General features: G+C 31.2%; 3 protein-coding genes across 16 annotated transcripts in view; 1 reads left to right on the top strand and 2 right to left on the bottom strand.

Annotated features, from left to right (window-relative positions):
• LOC106067643 (uncharacterized) overlaps window positions 1-5229 on the top strand; it is a 47011-nt gene extending 41782 nt beyond the window's left edge. For all 10 annotated transcript variants that reach the window (XM_056030862.1, XM_056030863.1, XM_056030864.1 and 7 more), the window contains one exon: window positions 1271-5229. In XM_056030862.1, the coding sequence (XP_055886837.1) occupies window positions 1271-1315 (45 nt within the window). In that variant the 3' untranslated portion in view covers window positions 1316-5229. The remainder of the gene's footprint in view (window positions 1-1270) is intronic.
• LOC106077618 (very-long-chain enoyl-CoA reductase-like) overlaps window positions 1-21040 on the bottom strand; it is a 129461-nt gene that overhangs the window by 55652 nt on the left and 52769 nt on the right. The window lies entirely within an intron of this gene.
• LOC106066260 (coiled-coil domain-containing protein 130 homolog) lies at window positions 4438-19573 on the bottom strand. 5 transcript variants are annotated; one of them, XM_056030870.1, is made up of 9 exons: window positions 19466-19558; window positions 13837-13896; window positions 12330-12463; window positions 11342-11516; window positions 10278-10362; window positions 9661-9833; window positions 7646-7784; window positions 6107-6219; window positions 4438-4836 (listed from the first exon to the last, which is right to left on the bottom strand). In XM_056030870.1, exons 2-9 carry the CDS (start codon window positions 13837-13839, stop codon window positions 4825-4827), a joined length of 834 nt encoding a protein of 277 aa, XP_055886845.1. In that variant the 5' UTR covers window positions 13840-13896; window positions 19466-19558; the 3' UTR covers window positions 4438-4824. The 5 variants fall into 5 exon arrangements, with proteins under 5 accessions (XP_055886845.1, XP_055886842.1, XP_055886841.1 ...); XM_056030867.1 differs by lacking the exon at window positions 4438-4836 and adding an exon at window positions 14637-14708 and having other exon boundaries at window positions 5425-6219; window positions 19466-19565; XM_056030866.1 differs by lacking the exon at window positions 4438-4836 and having other exon boundaries at window positions 5425-6219; window positions 19466-19573.

Here is a 21040-nt window from a genome sequence, read left to right on the forward strand (position 1 = left end):
TGTTCCCACTTTGTCCCAGAATGTAATATTCTTTGAACTGTATGTCTTATACTGCAGTCATAAACCAGTGGTCTGTACATTTTATTATAATAGTAATAATTATGGCTTTTATATAGCTCTACTTATCTTCTTATCTTATATAATACAGACGTTACTTCAAAAAAGATGATGATTACGTCCTACGCGTCATGCATTTAGTCATGCATATTAACCAATGACTTAAATTCTGCCAAGTCACTGGTTTTCCTGGCTAGCTCAGGCAACCCATTCCATGCTCTAATAGCACTAGGGAAGAAGGAGTATTTGTACAAATTTGTCCTAGCATATGGGACGAGGAATGTGCCTTTATCTTTGTGTCTTTCAGAGTATTTTCTATCTACTTTCATGCTTAATGCATGCTCAGAGCGCTATTGTCCAATCTCGTTTGTGGGGGGTGGGGGAGGGGATATTCTCTGAGAAGGTTGTCCATACTGCCTACAGGTGCTCAGTAAACACAACTCTCTTGAGTTGGGTGTCGAAACTTGAGCCCTTTTTATAGGTAGCCAAACCAAGTTTAAGCATACTTAGCCTCTTGACCACATATGTATTAATGTGAACCTTTACATGAAGACATAGCTCACAAATAGCTGACCTCACTGCTTTTAACTGATTGGGTACAAGAATGGAGGGGGTCTACATAACTATCACATGATAATAGTTTATTCATCATTATAATTAGGACTCCCTTTTGTCATCCAGTAGACTGTAGTCAGGCATATTGATGTATGACAATACTGTATGTTGTTCAGTTACCAGTCACTTAATCATAGACACTTTTCTACGGTCTTATCTCCTGTCTTTTAATCCTCAAGACATTTAATGCATAGACACTTCCCAAGTCTTTTATGCAGCAGATACTTTTTAAATGTCTTGTATGTCTATCCAGTACATTAACATGTAATCCTTAGAAATATAGGATGGTAGGTTATAATAAGCTATTTCAGGTCAAGGATGAATTTTCTTTCTATCTTAGAAAATAGACAAAACAGAAAAAAATATATATAAAGGATTGTCTAAAATATATATAAATACATATCTGGCATCAGTTCTGGGGATTGGATGACTATCCACCACATTTTGCAATAGTCAGTTTTAATTATATGGCCCAAGCTCTGGGGCTTATAAAATGTTCATTTGTACATTTAGATCTAGTCAGTACAAAGCAAATTCTTTTAATATAACTTAAATTTCAGTAAAAACATTTTAAATTAGCTTTGAATATTTGTTACAGCTGGTTTACAAGCTTTATGAAGAAGGCAATATGTCCAACAATTAATTCAAATGAAAGGTTACAAGAAAAGTTTTGAATGAAAAGAACTAAAACAACATGCTATGACAGTAAGATAGAGTTCTATGGAAACTTTGACCATTCAATAGATAACAAACGTGAATTTATTCTCAACTTTGGAGGCTGATTCAATTTGTTGAGCTTTATGGCCAGTTATTTATATTGACAACTCTGTCTCAGAAAAAAAAAACTTCTACAATAAATATTGACTCAAGTGGCTTAAACAACTTACCCACCTCCTACATAGTGACTTAACCAAACATATATATATATATATATATATATAAAAAACTATATTTATATATGGTGTTTTCTTGACTTTTTGTTACTAACAAATAAACATCAAACATGATGTGTTCTCAACTCTGGATTTCTATGTGTTCTAAACCCTGGATTGGTGTATTCTAAACCCTGGATTGGTGTGTTCTAAACCCTAAATTTGTGCATTATTTGGAAAACTCTGCTTGCCATAAACTATATGCTATTGTTTTTTTTCAAAAACAATGTGGTGGATTAATTATTTCAATACTCTGTGGTGCTGTGGTATAACATTGGGGAACTTATTATTCATGACATTATTGCGGTGAATATTTGACTGAATTCTGTGAATTTAGCTGCTTCATAATGACTTCTGAAAAAAAAAAAAACTTTTATATAGAAGCTTAATGGACTTGTTATATTCCACAATAATACTGATATAATTATCAACTTATTTTGACAAGAAAAAAAAAAAAGAAAGTGTCTTTAACAAATACATTTTTGAAATACTGCCATTGATTGGCTTGATTAAGGTTGGACACATGACAGTACAAGAGAGCTGACTTTTCACCTGGATAGAGGAAATGACTTTTAAAGTGTATGTATATACACTATCTTTTCTATTAACAGGGCAAATATCATATCATTTAATGTTAACAGAACAAAAAAAATTACAAAGAAGAAAAAAAAACTAAGACATTGTATTTAATATTTCACCCACATTTGATCCTGTGATCTTTCCAATATATGATTGATAATATGCTGCATCTATTTATTTGTCATTACAGACATAATTTCATGGGCTCATCATGTTGTTTTTAAGTTGTGTATTACTTTTAAAATATATATCCATTCTGTCCACAATGTAATAAAGCAAAATGTTTTGTCTTGTGATTGTTTTATAAGATATTAAGTGCTGTTTTTTTATATTTACTTGTATTTAGCTATAAATCAATATTCATAACTACATTTATCTTATGACACTCTCAATGCCCATTGACACTACTTTTTTTTTTCTCCAGTTTGTTTTTATTAGCTGGATAGGAAGGCCTCTAATTTTGGGTCTTTTTTTTTTTCATCTGGTCTTCACCTTGTTAGCTTTTTAACTAATTTGTTTATCATCTGTTTTAGAACAACACTGATCTTGCTTGTGACTTTGTAATGACAATTTGTTCAGTATTTACTTTCGCTTTCTAAAGCTTTTAAAAGTCTTATTTCTATTGTGTTGATTATTTTCTAACATTATGATCCATACAAAAGAAATATGAACATTGCTTTCATAAAACCCACATTGAGCTCTCTCAGCTTTTCTCAGGTTCAAATGTAGTTAAAATAACATACAGGATTTTCATAATTGGAGTCTTCTGCATACAGAATATCAAGATATTGATAGGCTATGTATTTTAAAAAGTATAAAAAGCCTTTCCACTGTGATCTTTCAATTAACGTGCTTAACATTGTTTATTTTGTATATTTCAAAATCTTTCCATTTTTTTTTTACATTTAACTTACACATTTCTCCATAGTTCTTTTGTTTTTTTTTATCCAAGAACATTAACCCAATCTTAGAAATCAAAATGTAAACAAAGAGCAGTTTGCAGTGACTTACTTAAGCAGGGAAATCCCCTATCGGTCTGGGCTAATCCTATTAATGTTAGCATCAAGATGCATTGAAATAAATATCCTTAAACTTCAATTAAATTTATGTTTTAGTTTTTTTTTATTTAAATTAATTTTTTTTTTCATTTAAAACATTTGTTTACATCTATTTATATTACATTTTTACTATTCCTTTATTCTAGACAATCTTTATCTTGAACAGACAGAAGTCAGAGGGTTTATAAATAGACTTCAGGAACACTGCCTTCTAAGTATGGATCTATAGGTCTATCATTAGAATTACTCTTGAGTAAATTTTTATTGTGTGGAGGGAAGTATAAGGCGTAGAAAAAAATGAAAAAATTATCCTTTTTTTTTAACGAAGCTTATATCCAGTCTGTCTGTATGGTAAAAAGTTTGAACATGTTTTTTTCTCCCATTTCCTATTCTCTGATAAGTTCAAACTTTGCACAATTATTCATTGAACCTGACAAGACATGAATCAATTAAGAATAATTAAACAATTAGCTAATTAATTGTTGGTGATTATTTTGTTTGATTTCAAAATAAGGGGAATAAATGTTACTTAATGAGAGATATGTATATATATATATATATGTATATATATTTAGTCCTCTTATTACATGATACGTTTTTTTCCTACCACTTCCCATTCTCTGATTAAGTTGAAATTTAGCATAATTATTCATGGTCGAAAAGCTTACACAAATCAATCAAAAAATGTAGTACTAATTAATTAATTTTGTTCTATATAACTAAATGAGAGATAAACCCTGTGATTTTCCGATAAATGTCAGTAATTAGCAATTATTTCACCTTAGATAAGCTTTGGTTTTTCTATTGTTTGTTTAAATCATTCATTCATTAGTTATAAAGAGCAAAAAGTCATTAGATTATTAAAGGAGGAATTTTCTTTAAAAAAAAAACTTTTTTTGTTACATGTTTATCTGCTTTCATATTTAGTATTTACTTTGTGATATACTTATTGATAGAGCTCCAAATCCATTACTTTGATTCAGCTCTTGCTTTATTATTATTTCCTTTTGTACACGTTTCTTTAGCTATAAGAGATGCTAATAAGGGAGGCAGTTTGGTGTATTGGTCAATAAGGTATCTAATAATGTAAGTGCACTCTATAGCACTTCAGATTTAAATTTCTCAGTTCTGTCATTTTATTTAGTTGACAACATTGATCTTTCAATATGGCGCCTTTCACATTCTTTATTTTGTCTTTTTCTTTTTTTTCCTTTTCTATTTCAATTTTTTACATTTATTCAGGTTCTTTTATATCAAATAAATTTCTCCATTTATATATATGCCTTTTTCTTGTTTTTTTTTTCTTTTCATGTATTTAATTTCTAAAAGAACATAACATAACATGATCTTAAAAATAAAAAAAAAAAGTAAGCAAAGAGTAGATTACTTAAACTAGCTTTGTAGCAAAAAGTTGTTGTTTTTTTTACAACAATGCCAACTTTCAATATACCATAGCGTCCTTGACATCGTTTGTCTGTTATTTCAAAATCTCACACAGAATTCCTCGTCTCAGTTCCAGTATAACACCACCAAATTTATCCATATTCTTACATTTTTTTTATTGCTTCAAAAGATTGTTCAAATCAAAAGCAAAGCTGTGAAAAATTTGAAAAAAACACTTATGTACATAGTAAGCTATGAATTCCTACAACCTTTAAAAATGATATGAATGGTATAATTTATTTACGGCAAATTATGTTTTTATATCACTGTTTTCCATTCCACTATATTATCAGATTTATTAAAATTATGGCCATCATTTTTGTCTTTTTTATCATCCTATTTTGACATGAGGAAAGTTAATGACACAGATAAGGATACATAAGGAATATTTTACAAAGAAAATTTCAGCTCTCCCAAAAAAGGATATCTTTTTAAAGACCTTTTTAAAATATTGTTTTTACATTTTTATTTTATCTCTTTATTTTCATTATTGTCTGTAATGCTTCGTATAACAAAAAAAATTAAATTCATTCTTTAGTCTTTTACTCAGTTGTTTTGCTTTTGTTTAAAAAAAATTTTTTTTATTGTTTTGGCTAACATTGACATTGGGAGGAGGCTTCAGACATTGCCAGTGACAGATCATTATGGAGACAGCTTGCCGCCCAATGCGCCGAACGGCGCGGGAGGACCTATCTGGTCTAACATTGACAGACCAGACCAAAGAAAACAAACTAAAATAATTTACAAACAAGAAAAAAGAATTTAGTTTTAATTTTTCATTAATGAAGAACATGAAATAAGAACATTAACTTAAAGAACTCCATGATATCAGGTAACACTTAATGTTGAATCACTGTCTGAATCTGCATAACTCGTCATTAATGAAAATAATCCACTTTTTTCTAAAGACTGGTTTGGTCCATGGTTCAACGTCTTCAAAGTTGAGTCAGTAGCTTCATGCACATTACAAATCTCATGCAATGTGAGAGGAGATTCATCTGAAAAGATTACTCTACTCTGTTCAACTGTTAAATGATCCTGGCAGCTTGACATGCCACTCAATTGATCTTTTAAATCAGAAACAATGACACTGTCAGTTTCATTTAACTTGCTTGTCTGTGGTACATTTAGTGTAGCCTCACTGCCAGATGTAGCATTATATGTAGCCTCACTGCCAGTATTGTGTATCTTTGCTATGTCAGACACTGCATTGAGTATAGCTTCAGTGCCAGACACATCATGTATAGACCTGCCTGACAAGCCTGGTACCTTTACTTTTGAATTTCCTTTAGGTGTTTCTTTTTTAAGTGCCACAATTTTATTTTTTTTAACCAGAACTAGAGATGGATTTGTTGCTTTGAACCCAGGAATTTTCTTCTTTAGGCTAATGTGAAAGGGATCTTTGTAAGAAGCCTCAAGTACCTTTCCCAATTTATATTTGAGTTCTTTCCCCTTAGAGGAAACTGAAGATGGACCCTCAAACAGTGGACGTAGCTCGATGCTTTTTCTTTTCTCTTTCTGTTTTTCCTCAAATGCTGTGGAATAAAAAAAAATCCATGTGTATTCAACAAAAGAAATTTAAATAAATAAATGAATAAACATTTATTGTGTACGCTAAATAACTGTTGAAAAAAAATTAAGCTGACTGACTGATATCATTATAACAATGCAGAGAGAACAATGTAACAAAAAAAATGTTAGCTTGTTAAAATGAGAATACTATGCTAATAATAACTTCCCTATATATTTACAAAAACTCTACTATTCTTATGATAATACTGTCCAAAATATATTTTTTTAAAAGATGTACTGTTTTATAATAATAATAGTAAACAAATTGAGTTATTATGTTAACAAATGTAGACTTACTGCCAGGTTAATTAAACAATTCTGAATATGGAAAAGCCATAGGAACTTCACAAGGAACTTAAAACGATGTACTGTATGGTGAACTAATTGAGGGCAGGACAACCGCAGGTTGAATGGCATATGAAGAACATGCCAGAATTAGGGGAAAGCTGAAAATGCTGCAGCGTGTAGTAATTACAAATGCCTTCTTTAGTCACATGAGAAACTGAAAAGGGATTGTCTTTCATTATGTGAAATACTGCAGAAGAGTCTCATCCTGCCTCTTAATATTGTAAAAATTAAACTTAAACCTTAGAAAGCGATGTGACAAGAGTGACGGCATGAATGAGTGGTAGAGAAAGATGCAATGGAAAAATAAAAGAGTTAAAAAAGACATGAAAGCATAGAAGTCATCACAATGCAGTGATGTGGCAAACTGATGGTATAGGGTGTAGAGATAATTGTATTTGACTAGCTGACTAATGGTAGAGAGAATAGTGAAAGAAATTTTTTTAATGTTTTCAGACAACACTTTCTTTTATTATACATATAAGCTCCTTCTTTATGATCAAAGATGAGCACCAGCTCATTTCATATGAACTTTAAGATGACTGTGGCCCAACATAACCAACACCCTGTACGGCAGTGCTGAACAAATGAAGAAAACAGCACACTTTTTTTCCTTGGCACAGTCTGCAAAAGAGCTCAGCAGCTATAAAGCTGGCTAGAAGAAGAAGAAGAATAAGATGACTGTGAGAATCCAATCTTAACTTGAAAAACCAAATACACTCAAGTAGGTTGGACCCATTGCTGTATTGTCTTCCCCCATGTTCCTTACTTTAAACAATCACACAAGCCACATTCTCCTCTTCTTTAGATGAATGACTTGATGAAAGGGATAAGGGAAGTGTAGACAAAACTATCAGTGTTGTTTCATATACCCATACTTGAAATAAAGTTGATAAAAAAAAACAACCAAAGAATAGTGTTCTTAAAAATACAAAAATGTCCCATTGCAATCTATTTACCTTTTTTTTTTACTTTCCTTTACAGAAAAATAATTATGAATCACATACTAATATGTATTATTGAAAACTTCTATTGAAAGCTTACATGTTGTTACTGAATATTTCATTAATGTTGCCAACTTTATATCCTCTTCAGTTTCTTCTACTAGTGAGATGTCAAGGGCATTCTTCTTCAATATGGCATTATCTGCATCCATTGCATCTTTTAGTTGCTTTTTCTCTGCCTAAAAATTTGAATTATAAACAATTAATGTAATTTATTACCAGAAAAATATTTTTTTATAAACTATTCACATCCTCAATATTTTTTTTTCAATGTATATTTTTAGCACACACAAAAATAGTCACAATTAATTAACTGAAACAGTTAGTTTTATATCAAACTTAGTAATATTTTGAAGTTTTATGAAATTCCTACATAGTTTGTACATTTTGTAAGACTCTATCAAACATTAGATATTTCAACTTAGGAGACCTACCATCTTTTACCACGTTCATCCAAATGGCAGGCAGACTAAGATCAAGCTAATAAAATACTAAATAAACAGCTGTAGGTTAACTGGTTTTAGCAATGGAGAAAATTGTGAGATATTCACTATTACAATATTAAAAGAAAAGTAAGATGAAACTGAGGCCAACAGATCAATTAGAGCATACTAAATTGGCTGGCATCTTTATTCATTTTAGATTTGAACAATAATTTAAATAATATGGAATTCCTCCTGTTGGATCTTGCTACAGATGCAAGAAGCCATGTTAAGTGAGTTGATGATTGTTCATGATTGCTTTGGTACCAGTCAGAAAAAAAATCTACCTGCCAAAGATCCTAGACTTCAATGGTCAATGGCACACACACACATACAGGAAAATGAAACTGCACTAAATCAGGGAAAGGAATCGTTGGAATACTAATCCATAAAGAAGTGGTGATGATTGTCTGAATGTTCTGCTTCCACAATGAAAATGACAGATTATTAAAGCAATACAGGTGTCATGAGATTTAAATCATAGGTCACAAGAAATCAGCACCAGAGAATTTTTATTATGCATATTATATCAACATATTGGGTAGAATCACTAAAGTCTCTAAGAAAAATGAATTCTACAACCTGATCAGGAAACCACTGTTTAGTTAAGCACAGTGATAAGTAAACCCTTCAATTTTTCATATGTGAATGAAGAACAAAGGAACTATGAGCTTATTGAGGTAGTGTCTTGACATTAGATGTGACTATATATATAAACTTAGGCATTCAGTTTTATTAAAGCCATATAAATTGAAAGATTATTTCTAATGTAGAATCTTTTAGTGAACTTAAGGAAATGATGCAATAAAAGTTCAGAAATTTTGAATTGTAATTTAGGCTATTCTAATATTTTATTACACTATATGGATACAAATATATTGCATATTTAACTGTGTCTTCAACAATAAGAGAAGGAAGGAGTCAAAGGGAGAGAAATGAGTGCTGCAACAATTTTTATAGCAGTTTTTTTTATCATTAGTACTTTCCCTTTCATTTGGCTTTTATGTTTTCTTCCATACCCTCAAATCATCATGATTATATATATATATATATATATATATATATACAGTGCTTTTTTTTTGTAAAAAAAAAAAAAAATAGGTGGCGGTACTCAGTAGTTGATTGCCTAACTTTTAACTACTAAAAATCAATAAAATACGTTAAAATACAAGAAAAGTAATATTTTTTTTCAAAAAGGTCTATATATAGAATATAGTAGGTGGTCAAAAAAAAAGTCTTTAGATAAAATAAGGAAAAACATTTTACAGACTTTATTTGCTTTATTAGAAAAAAAAAAATTCTTTTGTAATCGTAAGTGGTACTGTGACTGAGGACATACAATGTTTAGCTGCTACAAGATGTAACACAAATATGGTCATCTTAAAAAACTTTGGTTGGATATGCAAAGTGATCTGTATGGTTGTGGTATATGCTGCTGTAGGTTAGGGTTTTGAAATCAGCTGTTATCCAAGCAGCAGAAATGGTTGATAGAGTTAGAGCCAAGGGAAAATCAGAACTAGTACTACTTGGAGACAAGAAAATGTAGAAACAAACAAGTCAAAGCAAAACTTACTCTAAACTGATCTCTTGCCATTCTGTTGAGTATGTAATCATCCTGCATAGAGATCTTACTTTCCTCCAGCACAGCTAAACTTTGTGTTTTTTCTGCTCCTTTCTGTTGGTCATTTGAGCCATGCTCCAGTTTAAACATAGCATCAGTAGCCAGTTTTTTCTGAGTGTTTTTATCTAAATAAAAAAAAAAAATATTAAAAAAAAAATTATCACTACAATAAATGTGGAGTTTACATGATCTAGCTTTTTTAAAAATTTAAGACATGAGACAATAACATTAATTTTAAATTGAAAATATTATGTTCTAAAGAAAATCATTTTCATTATAAAATTTCAAAAAAAAAAAAAACTAAACTTTCATAATATAGTGTTTGCAGCTGTTTTCTAGAATTAAAACTCTTATACCACTAAAAATAATTAGTATAGCCTCTATTTTCTCCATCTTGGTCTCGCAAATGTCTATTTAACCTGCAGAGTAAGTTAAACATTGCCAATGACTTATTACCAGTTTTTTTTAATTTATTTACTGCTTTTTTTCACACTGACATTTGCTTGGCACCATCAACCATCTCAGCACTTAAATTGTTTTGAACATTCTGAAAACCTCAGATGACTGACCTTCAGGAACCACCTGTTCATTGGCTACAGGATCCCACCTTTGTTCCTTTCGCCTTGCTCCACACAGAATAACATAGTCATGATTCTGAAAGAAGTGTAAATATAACTATGACTACACAAGATAATGTATAGGCCAGGCCTGTTATCTTAATGCTTAACAGGTAGAAAAAAAATCTGAAAAACTTCAATGATTTTATAGAAATCTTAGTGGTATTTTATGTCTCAAGAGATGATTTTGTCCCTTTGCAACAACTCATGTGACAAAAGAGGTCAATTCTAAATATACATCTGCAGTCACAGGTCACATTGATATCATCAGATGCTGCAGCTTTTTCAACCTTCTTCCTTTTTCTGGAGTGTACATCAACTGTATTCCAGGTTCCTTTCTTTATGCTTGCTCTTCAGATGGATCTATCCAGTGCTTCTTTCTCCCAAAAGTTGGTGACAATTCTGAAGAACTTCATATCATGCAAGGAACATCCCTTCTGGTATACCTGGGATGACTGGCAGCTCTCCTGCCTTCTATTACATCACCACGCAATAAAAACAATATAGGAATGTTTAGTTTTATTCTGTTTTTCTTTCATTTAAAACAAAGTAGCAAGCATGTCAGCTTGATTAATATGTCCTGCCACAACATTCATATAGATTTTCACAAGGAAATTCCTAGATTAAGCAAATATAATATGTTAAATTATAAATATGCATGAAAGGATTACAGAATGTGTTCTCCAACAGTTGAAAAGACAGAGAGAAAATTAAAGCACTATTTTGTCAAAAATATGACATTTTCAAATAAGATAAATTAATCATGTTTAATTTATTGTTATTGTTATATTTTTAAAAAGAAATGGCAAATCAAAGAAGAAGGACTACTCTATTGTTTTTTGCTTTTTTTTAAAAAGGAAATTGCTTAAGAAATACCCAAGGTCCTTGTGATTTGAATGTAACTACAAAATTGTTGGATTTGGTTTTAAAAAGTACAACCAATGTTTTAAAATAACAAAATAGTTCGCTTTAGTTTGATATAAAATTTTTAATGATCACAAAAAATACAATTATACCTTGGGATCTGTCTGAATCTCAAAATAATTGTCACACAAGTGACACTTCATTCGAAATTTGTATATTGGAGTGCTGTAGTAGTTACCAACTTTTGTCTTCTCTGCATTATAACGAACCCCCATTCCAACGTGACTACCACAGCCACCACACCAGATGTTGTAAGGTAATTCAAACCTGAAATAATTTTGGAATTATTCATAAAGGCTATGCTATCATGTACCCAATTATGAAATGAAAAAAATCTGAAATGGTCACAGGTGATACAAAAAACAACAACTTTAGAGTTGAGAATGAGAAAAGCAAAAGGTTAAAAAAAATCTTGATTAACAAAAAAAAAATAATTTTAAATGAGACAAAGTAATACTAATGAAACCAAGAAAACAAATGGAAGTTGTGATTAGTGTGATAAGGAACATATTTTAGCTACTACGAATTTCAAGTTGCAATAATTATTTAGACTTCATTGTGACTTGTTGGGGTTACTCAGACAAGGACCTAGACAAACTCTCTAATAAATGCTTGAGTCATCAACTGTTAGTACTGACCACAGAATCAACAGAACTTTCTTTTTCTTTCATTTCCTTTTCAAGCATGTCATGAAACAAAGAGTGCATGTACCTTATTTTAATTCCTAATTTATAATATCAAGATCTAACTAAATTTGAATTCACTCTATCATTTTCAGAAACCTTTTTCTAAGAAACATCTATTTGATTCTTTGAAAATGAAATGGTCTGTATGAATTTTCATTTCTGTATGACTTGTGATTGTAAATGTGCGCTACAAAAGTGGACCTCAAGATCATAATTGTATAATAAAACTTACATTACCTACCATCGTCTCCAAGGTCAAAGAATAGAAAAAGTGTGGTAACTATTAACAGATTTTTTTGCTTTGTTCTTTGTAAATGTGATTTTTTAAAATACTTTTCTACCCAGATCTGTAAAGTGATATTTGACATTAAGACAACTAAAAATAACAATTTACCTTATGACTAAAATACCCTGGCTTAGTTTTTTGGCTCTGTCTCTCAGAGGATGTTGTCCAACTCTTTTATTTGCTGATCCTTTCCTTGGATCCCAGTCTGGTGGATAATATTTGTTGACAGCTTTTCTCTCTGCCTACATTTTTAGAAAAATTGATCATATTATTTTAATATTTATTTTTTCATTATTATTCAAACAGATAAAAAATTGCCCTTCAGGATATTGTCATCGATCTAAATGGTTTATAATCAAACTTATATATAATGCAAAATAAAACTTTCATAAATCAAAGTATCATTATATAATCTAGTTCATCTGATTTTATGATGAATATTTTTTTTTTAAAAATTAGAATGAATGAAAAAAAAGCTGTTGATAATTTTTAATAAAAAAAAAAGTCTCAAGATGTTTGAAACCAGTTTTGTTTCCAATCATTCATATTCATTGTAATTTTTAAAAATTCATTTTTCTTATTGATAAATGACTGGCAATACTCAAATAAAAGCATTAATGGATGGACTCATAACAAATGAATATTCACATTTGACTAGAGTAACACCTTTAGTAAAATCACTAAATTTAGAAAGCCTTCAGGACAGAAGACTCAAAAGTAAAGTAGCAATTATACATAAAACACTGAACCATAATCTTCAAATACAAAAACAAAATTTAATAAAATACTCAGAAAGACACAAAGATAAAAGCACATTCCTCATCCCATATGCTAGGACAAATTTGTACAAATACTTCTTCTTCCCTAGTGCTATTAGAGCATGGAATGGGTTGCCTGAGCTAGCCAGGAAAACCAGTGACTTGGCAGAATTTAAGTCATTGGTTAATATGCATGACTGAATGCATGGCGCCTAGGACGTAATCATCTTCTTTTTTGAAGTAACATCTATATTACATAAGATGCTGCAAAAGCTAGTTGTTAGCATGGAAATCAACCCAGAGAACATAAGATGCTGTATAAATTTGACCTCAAACAATCTATGAAACTTTACTTAAAACACCTAATCTAATTTTTAGAGTTGAACATGACAAAAGATGGAAGAAAATATTAAAAGAGATACAAATGATTTGAGGAAATGAAGCTTTTGGGGATAAACGATATAGACCATTGTTGGAAAAAGCTCCTGGACCTAAAACTGTGAAACAATGGAAAATGGAATGGCTTGATATACTTTATCTAAATAAACTTTGCTGGGTGGCACACCCTGTTGCATGAAAGCCACAAGGCAATAAGTCTTCTATATTATCCTGAAAGAAGAGATGGGAAGAGATCAAGGAATGGACAGGCCTATCAATAAAAGATATGTACTCTAATCTTGGCAAAAGACAGAGAGGAATGGCGAAAGATGTTCAACAGACTATGTATGGTGCCGATATGGTCTAAGAGACTTTAAGGTGATGGTGATGATAATACAATACAATACTTTAAATTATTTAACATTCACATTAACATCTAGACTAATTCTATTAATAAATATTATTTTCTAATACCATACCATGTTAAAATGTTTGAAGACGAATTCACCTCACTTTAGTCAACTTTAGTTTTACTTTTTCTATGAGAAATAATTTAATAAGAATCTAAAGACTAGATTGATATTATTGTAGTCTAGAGTAGTAGAGATCTAAATCTAGAGTAAAGATCTAAATACTAAAATAAATAAATGAAATGCTTGTTTGCAATATAATCATTCAATCAACTAAAAGTATAAAAGTATAGTATAGTGTTTTGTTCGGTATAAGACGTATCTGGCGTAGAATCTAATTGTTTGTGAAAGTATTTATGTGCTTATATACAATTTCAAGAATTTTATTTTCTAATTCACTCAAATTTTTAAATTGCCTATATTAGTTGATACTATCCATTTGAAACAAATATCCGCAAAAATTCAAGGTCAAAAATATGTAGACGCCTATCGAAAAACCATTGGGAATCCCTCATGCGACGCTCGATTTTTTATTATTAAAAGTTTCCGAAAAAGCTTCTTATGTACGAATAGCGTTTTTTTTTTTAAATAATTTTGAAAGGATAATGGAATAATTAGAAGTTATATAAAATATTAAAATATTTGAGTATTTTTTTAAAACTAAAAATGTATATAATAAAGGTAACCTTGGAATAATAATTTGGCCACCCCATACATTCGGCTGCCTGCATGCAATGCACACATTGCACAATAGGTAGTGGCGGCCCTGTTGAAACCATAGCGGTTAAAATTAACAAAAACAATTTTTTTATTTCCAATTTCAACTCAATATGTTTTTTTTTAAAGCCTACATAGCAAAAAAAATCTACTTCCTGTTTGCTCCTACTTATGGGCCTAATTTTTCATTCTACACATTTCCTCTTTTTTTTTACCATGTAGATCTAGAAACAGTTGAAATAAACAAAAGCAATTAATAAAAGCAAATTAAGATTTATTTTTTTTTAGATCACTGAATACCTATATGAAGTCTTTAGCATCTGAACTACTCTTTTATTAGGACTTATCTTTTGTCATGAAAAAAGTCTGTAATTTATAATATACTAGCTGATACCAATGCTACGTTATGGTTGGTATATAAATATAAGTTTAATTTGCCTGGAACATTTTTAAGCCCATCAATGCAACAGCCCGCATTACAACATTCCCAACACAATTTTCTAGCCCTCAAATTCTGTAAGTCCCCTTTTTTTGTCTCTTATCCTTCAAGTGAACAGCCTCAAACCTCTTTTTTTTAGTAAGCACTATTGCTACTTAAGCCCATCAGTTGTGGCCTTCTTATCTCCCTGCACTATGATGTCCTCACACACACACATAATATTTTTAAACAAAATGCCTCTCCTCCAACAACACACTTTTTGGCCCCTGTTTCTTCCAATGGAATGGCTGTCCATAAATGCCAAAAGCACATAACAATACCTGATACCCTATGCTATTGTAGGAATAATTGGTATATGTGTGGTATCTATTATGAAAATGGCTTTGTTAATCTAGGCATGCATGACCTTTTTAATTAGATGTACGCGAATGAATGAAACTATTAAGAGTATATCTCAACACGGCTTCGCAGCTTTAGCGAACGAATGTATAACAAATGCTTTAGAAAAACAAATTTGAATGTTAATTTGAGTAAAATATGAAATGAATGGACTATAATTAGTATGTTCATGTGTTAAAGCATAAAACTATCTTTGCGAAGAGAACTTCTATCATCTTAGAGTTGAAGTAGAGCTTTAGACCTAGGAATAGAGAGATGTGTAACCTTTCGGTAATGTCTTATGAAAGAATGTACATCAGGAAATCAAAATTGGCAGATATAGAGAATGAATTTATGTAAAAATGCTTTTGAAACACAAATTGGAAGGTTATTTTTATTAAATAATGAAATCAATAGACTATATTTTTTATTTTCATGTGTCAAAGTAAAAACCAATAAATGCATAGTGTAGTTCTTAAAATTAGATATCTAGATCTGAATCCTTTCGATCTTTTCTCATGTCAACATTGTAAACAAAGCCTAGATCCATAAAATACTAGCTGCAATAGAGTTGGTCAACTTTTTTTTTTTTGAGGGTCTTAAGTTTGTTTTAGGGCTACAATACATACAATACAGTCTAAGTTAGTACCCAAGGAACATTTCTGCCAAGTTTTATCAAGATTGGCCATGCGGTTTTGATTTCTATTCATAACATACATACAACTCACATTCTACTTTATAATATAGATAGTAGAGAAGATTAGATTTAGATGGACATATTATAGATCAAAAACTAAAAATCCAACTAATTCTCACTGTAAATATGAGGGCCTAATAAACTAGATATATAACCTTTTTTTATAATGCTTTTCTGTAAAGGTGGGGGGTTACAATTTTTTTTTATTTCAAATTTCACTCGGTTATTTCAAATATGTCTAAACCAGGAATAACTAATCCTTTTTTAAAAAAGCAACAAATAGCCTACTTAGATATTTACTTGAGAAAATGGTGAATATCAGAGATTTTATTTAGTACTTTTTTTGGGTGGGTGGGTTCTTATTATTACCTTATTATCAAGCATGCCATTTAGGGATGACTGGGTAGAGGAATAGATAGTCCTTGAAGGATTAATGGGCACAACATGGACTAAAACTGTTTTACATGCTTTGGATGCTCTTTTACAATTAAAGATTAATACAGCCTAGCTCAAACCTTTGGCAAGAAGCCGGGGTGGGGGGATGAAGGTAGGCCTGAGACCATCAAGATGACAGTTTAGAGCACATACCAAATGATGTGCCAAATAAATATATCCATGTGGGAAGGGGGATATAAAGTGGTTTGTTCCAACTGAGCATAAACATGCTAGAATTAGGGAAGAGACTAAATCCAGGCCGTTTAATGGACCTCATTCACCAATCGTAAACAAACAACATTTAGCCATGTGGTGCTCTATCTCTTCTATATAATTTATGATCTCATGTTTAATTCATGATGGTTGTCACGTGACAGTTTTTTTCATTGTTTTATCAATAAGATCAGGTGACTAAATGTTGTTTGTTTACGTTTGGTGAATGAGGTCCATTGGAAATGATCGAAAAGGAGGCTGAGTTCCTGCCAGAAAACTAATGTGGGAGAGGGCTAAGATGTGAAGGATGCAATTTAAAAAAAAAGGGGGGGTTAGGGTTCCAAAGGTTTTGTGATCGTGGATAAAAAAAAAGAGAGATGGGTCAACTGATCAAAACAAAAAGTTAACAGTATATAGTCAGATTATTATATACCCTGGGAACAAATCAAGGGGCATAGACACCTTAGATAGTGTTGAATGCTACTTTATACTTTTTTTAGATGTAGTAACTTATAAGAATGATTTAATAATTTAAAAATAAATTATTCTTATGACATTTCATGTAGATGTGTATACCATGAATATCATAACAATTTATTGAATATTAACATATAGATCTATGTTAAGTATGTTACGTATGTTTGATCATTTTATACTTTGGATCTAATCTAGATCTAGAATTCTAGACATAAAATGGAAAATGTAAATCTAGAATAATCTAGATAATCATAATAATTTTTATTGATAGTAATAGTCTAAGTCTAGTACTCTAGACTCTAGTCTCTACTATCTCTAGAATACTCTAAATCTAGATCTAGTAAAAGCTGGTAATTAAGCCACAGTCTAGTGGACCTATTATAGCTCTTATAATTTCTTAAGACTTAAGACTAAGACAAAGAGTGAGAAAATCTTGATCTAGCAGCTAGATAGATTCTAGACTAGTGACCTAGTCGCCTAGTCACTGGATTTGACTTTGACTAGATTTTAGTTTTAAATTTATACTGTCTATACTACTAAATACTACTAACTAGATCTAGATTCTAGACATTCTAGTAACTTAGTAAGTCTAGTAACTATAGAGTGTATAGAGTATTAGAATTAGAGTATTAGTCACTATTAGTATATAGTAATTTCCCTCTTCTGAACACCCCCTATTTTCTGACATTAACAAACACCCCACAGTCTTTTTTAAAATGATCTTCTATTTTGATAGCTATGACAAAACTAGTCTATTGTTTTTATTTTTATACTTCATTTCTTTATAGTTCAGACACATATAAATGACATTTAAATTTAGTTTATTCGTTTACTCTGAAAAACAAGGGTTTTATACGGGTTCAAAGAGCACTGGTAGGACCATGTCATTTTTTTCTTCTAGATTCTAGGACAGAAGGAGGGTAGGTCCGGGGTTAAGGAGATTTTTTTTAGAAAATTTAAGTATCAGCTAAACATGAACTATAGATCTAAATTGCTTCTAAATAGGCCTAAAAACACACACAAGTCATAGTCTATGTGTAAATATGGGGTTTTCCATAATATTCGTTTGTCACAATCAATGGTACTAATGAACAGTCTTTAGCATTATCAATGACACTTACGAACGATATTCTAATGTTGAAAATGCATATCAAAGGGATGTAACTCAAGGCTGGGAAATTGACATTTGTTTGAATTGATTTATTTTGTATATAGGTCTAATATTTTCTTACTTAATTTTGCTTTTGTTTTAGATGTTAAACCAAATGTGATGTGAATTAGTAAAAGGAAAGGGAATATCGCTAAACATAGTGCTAATAAGGGGCAGAGTTGAATATAATGGGAATGAAAAAAATAATATTTTTATGAGTGGCACAATCCTGCTCTCTCTCTTTTTTTTTTTCCACTCCTTGGTGCTCTGATGGATCAGCCTAGGTAGGTACCTAGCATGGTATCATCAACACAGTACCAGAAAAAAAAACGTAGCGGGAGGGACAATTATTGATCAATCAGGTACCAAATTAGGTGATATTCACTGAGTGGAGTGAGCGGGCTTGAAGCGAGGGGTCACACAATTGTTTTTTTTTCTTTTTGGGTCAACTAGATCTACGTAGGTCACAGTATATGGCCCTTTGTAAAGTTGAGGGTTTAGCAGAGAAGGGAGCAATTAAAATAGGGAAAAGTAACACTAATCTGTAGGTCTTGAGTTGGTTTAAAAAGAAATTGATATTAAAATAAAAAAAAAATTGAAGATAATATTATTTTTAAATACAATAACATGAAGTGTTCGTTAGTGTACAGATAGTGTTCGTTAGTGTACAGAGTGGAGAATGGTGTTCGTTAATGTTATCGCTGGGCCTCATGGACCTGACCCTCTTCAAGATATCATATTTTATTGTAAGTATGCGTAGTGAAACAAAACGAAATAGCTATTTTTATTGACAAATGGATGACAAGTTTATAGATGTTTGCAGTTTTTTCCCAGGACTAACCATTATGGAGCTATTATCATTCAAACGTAAAAATTGCGGTGTCAGCGCTTAACTTGTTCGGAAGAGGGAAGACCATAGTTGATAGTATATAGAGTATACCAGTATAATAATAGACTAGATAGTAGTAGTAGATCTATAACTTTATAACTATAAAAAATTATAATATTATTTATTTATTATAATAATTATTTAATTTTTAATTATATTTATTTTTTATATTATTATTTTATTATTCTAGATGATCTAGATCTACTCATCTACACTAGATATCTAGACTAGTTATGATTATTCTAGATCACTCAGTATAATCATATAATCTATTTATAATAGGTTGATTTATCCAAAATCTACATTCTATATGATCGGTCTTTAACATTCATTATTTTTCATAGATCCAGATCTCTCTACAATATTGACAATAACAATAACGAGTATTAAGGGGAAGTCACTTCAATGGACTTAATATAAATATACACAGACCTATATAAATAAATTGTGTTGGATCTCGCTTTTTTTAGGGCGGGTACACCTTAAATCATACCAAAAACCTACCAGCCGCTGAGCTCCATTAATAAAATGAATCTACGTCTGTATTTCGTAAGATAAGAAAACAGCCTGAGAAAACTTCGGATGTTCCTTTGAAGATTTTACATTCTAGCTCAAACCTCTCGCAGTACAGGGTTTGAACCCGGGACCTTCGAGTCCTAGACGACACACTAAAGCGAATACCATACGACCAGTCAGGCAGCCGCCAAAAATAATGTTTAAAGCATGCCATATTATAAAAGAGAGTGCTTTTAAATTAATTTTAATATGCAGGCTATATTTTAGTAAAAATAAAATGTAGGCCTACATTTTTAGGGTTTACGCAATGTCGTAAATCCGAAGTATATTACGAGAATACGAGCACAATATAAGCGGACTCTTTTTAACTGCGACAGTGTTGCCAACAGTAATATTTAAAGTATTGTTTAGTTTGGTAAAAATATGTAGTGTTATCTCTATTGTGGGGGGGGGCGCTTTTTTGTGGAGGCCCATGTAGCTCAATCGCCTTTTCCCCTACTTAGATCCGGCCCTGCCTGGAAGCCACGGCATGTGCAGTTCATCTCAGATATTGGTCTAGTCATCAGAACCCTTTAGCTTAATAAAATGAGAACGAAGAAGAAGAATCGCGAAGAATAACATAACGTCCTCTTCTTGTGTCCACCCTCTCACCTGAGCAGGATCGAGAGTACTTTCATTTAGCCGGCACGTCGTTCCACCGAATGTTCAAATAATAGCTACCGTATGTATGTAGAAGTGGACAATATATCGGCGCAGTGATCAGTATTTAATTCTCAAAACGATTCAATGTCCTGTGGATAGGCCTATAGCCTAGCCTACTTAAAATTGTTCACAATACATATGCTAGTTATATATAATAGGCTACTATATAGATCTTGTATCTTGATAAGAAGTAGTAGGCCTAATACATATATAGATGCACAATGATTATGTATTAAATTATATAGGCATAGTCTTCTACTAGTTCATTAAACCAAATCTTGTATGAACATATTCGTATCATCGTATGCCCTATTAGGCAAGCAGGTGAGTTGCACAACTCTCCATTGTAGCCTATGTTTATTTTTTTAAATATTTATTTTATTATTTTACTTTTGAAAAGCGGAAGCTGTAATAACAGACATTACTAACAAATTCCAAGTGACTCATCTTGAGTCTTCGAAATCGAAGACATCGCCATTAATCAACAACATTTGAACTCTATGTGCCATTGATTAAATAAGGGATCAGGCCGCTCAGAGTTTGTATTTCTTCATATGATTTGAAAGGTTAATTGGAAGCTTGGAAGTTACTGCTCTCACCTACACTTTAGATTAATCCACAATATACGAACTATAATTCCACTATTAACCCCGACTATAG

This window comes from Biomphalaria glabrata, chromosome 5, assembly GCF_947242115.1.
Source record: "Biomphalaria glabrata chromosome 5, xgBioGlab47.1, whole genome shotgun sequence".
NCBI lineage: Eukaryota > Metazoa > Mollusca > Gastropoda > Planorbidae > Biomphalaria > Biomphalaria glabrata.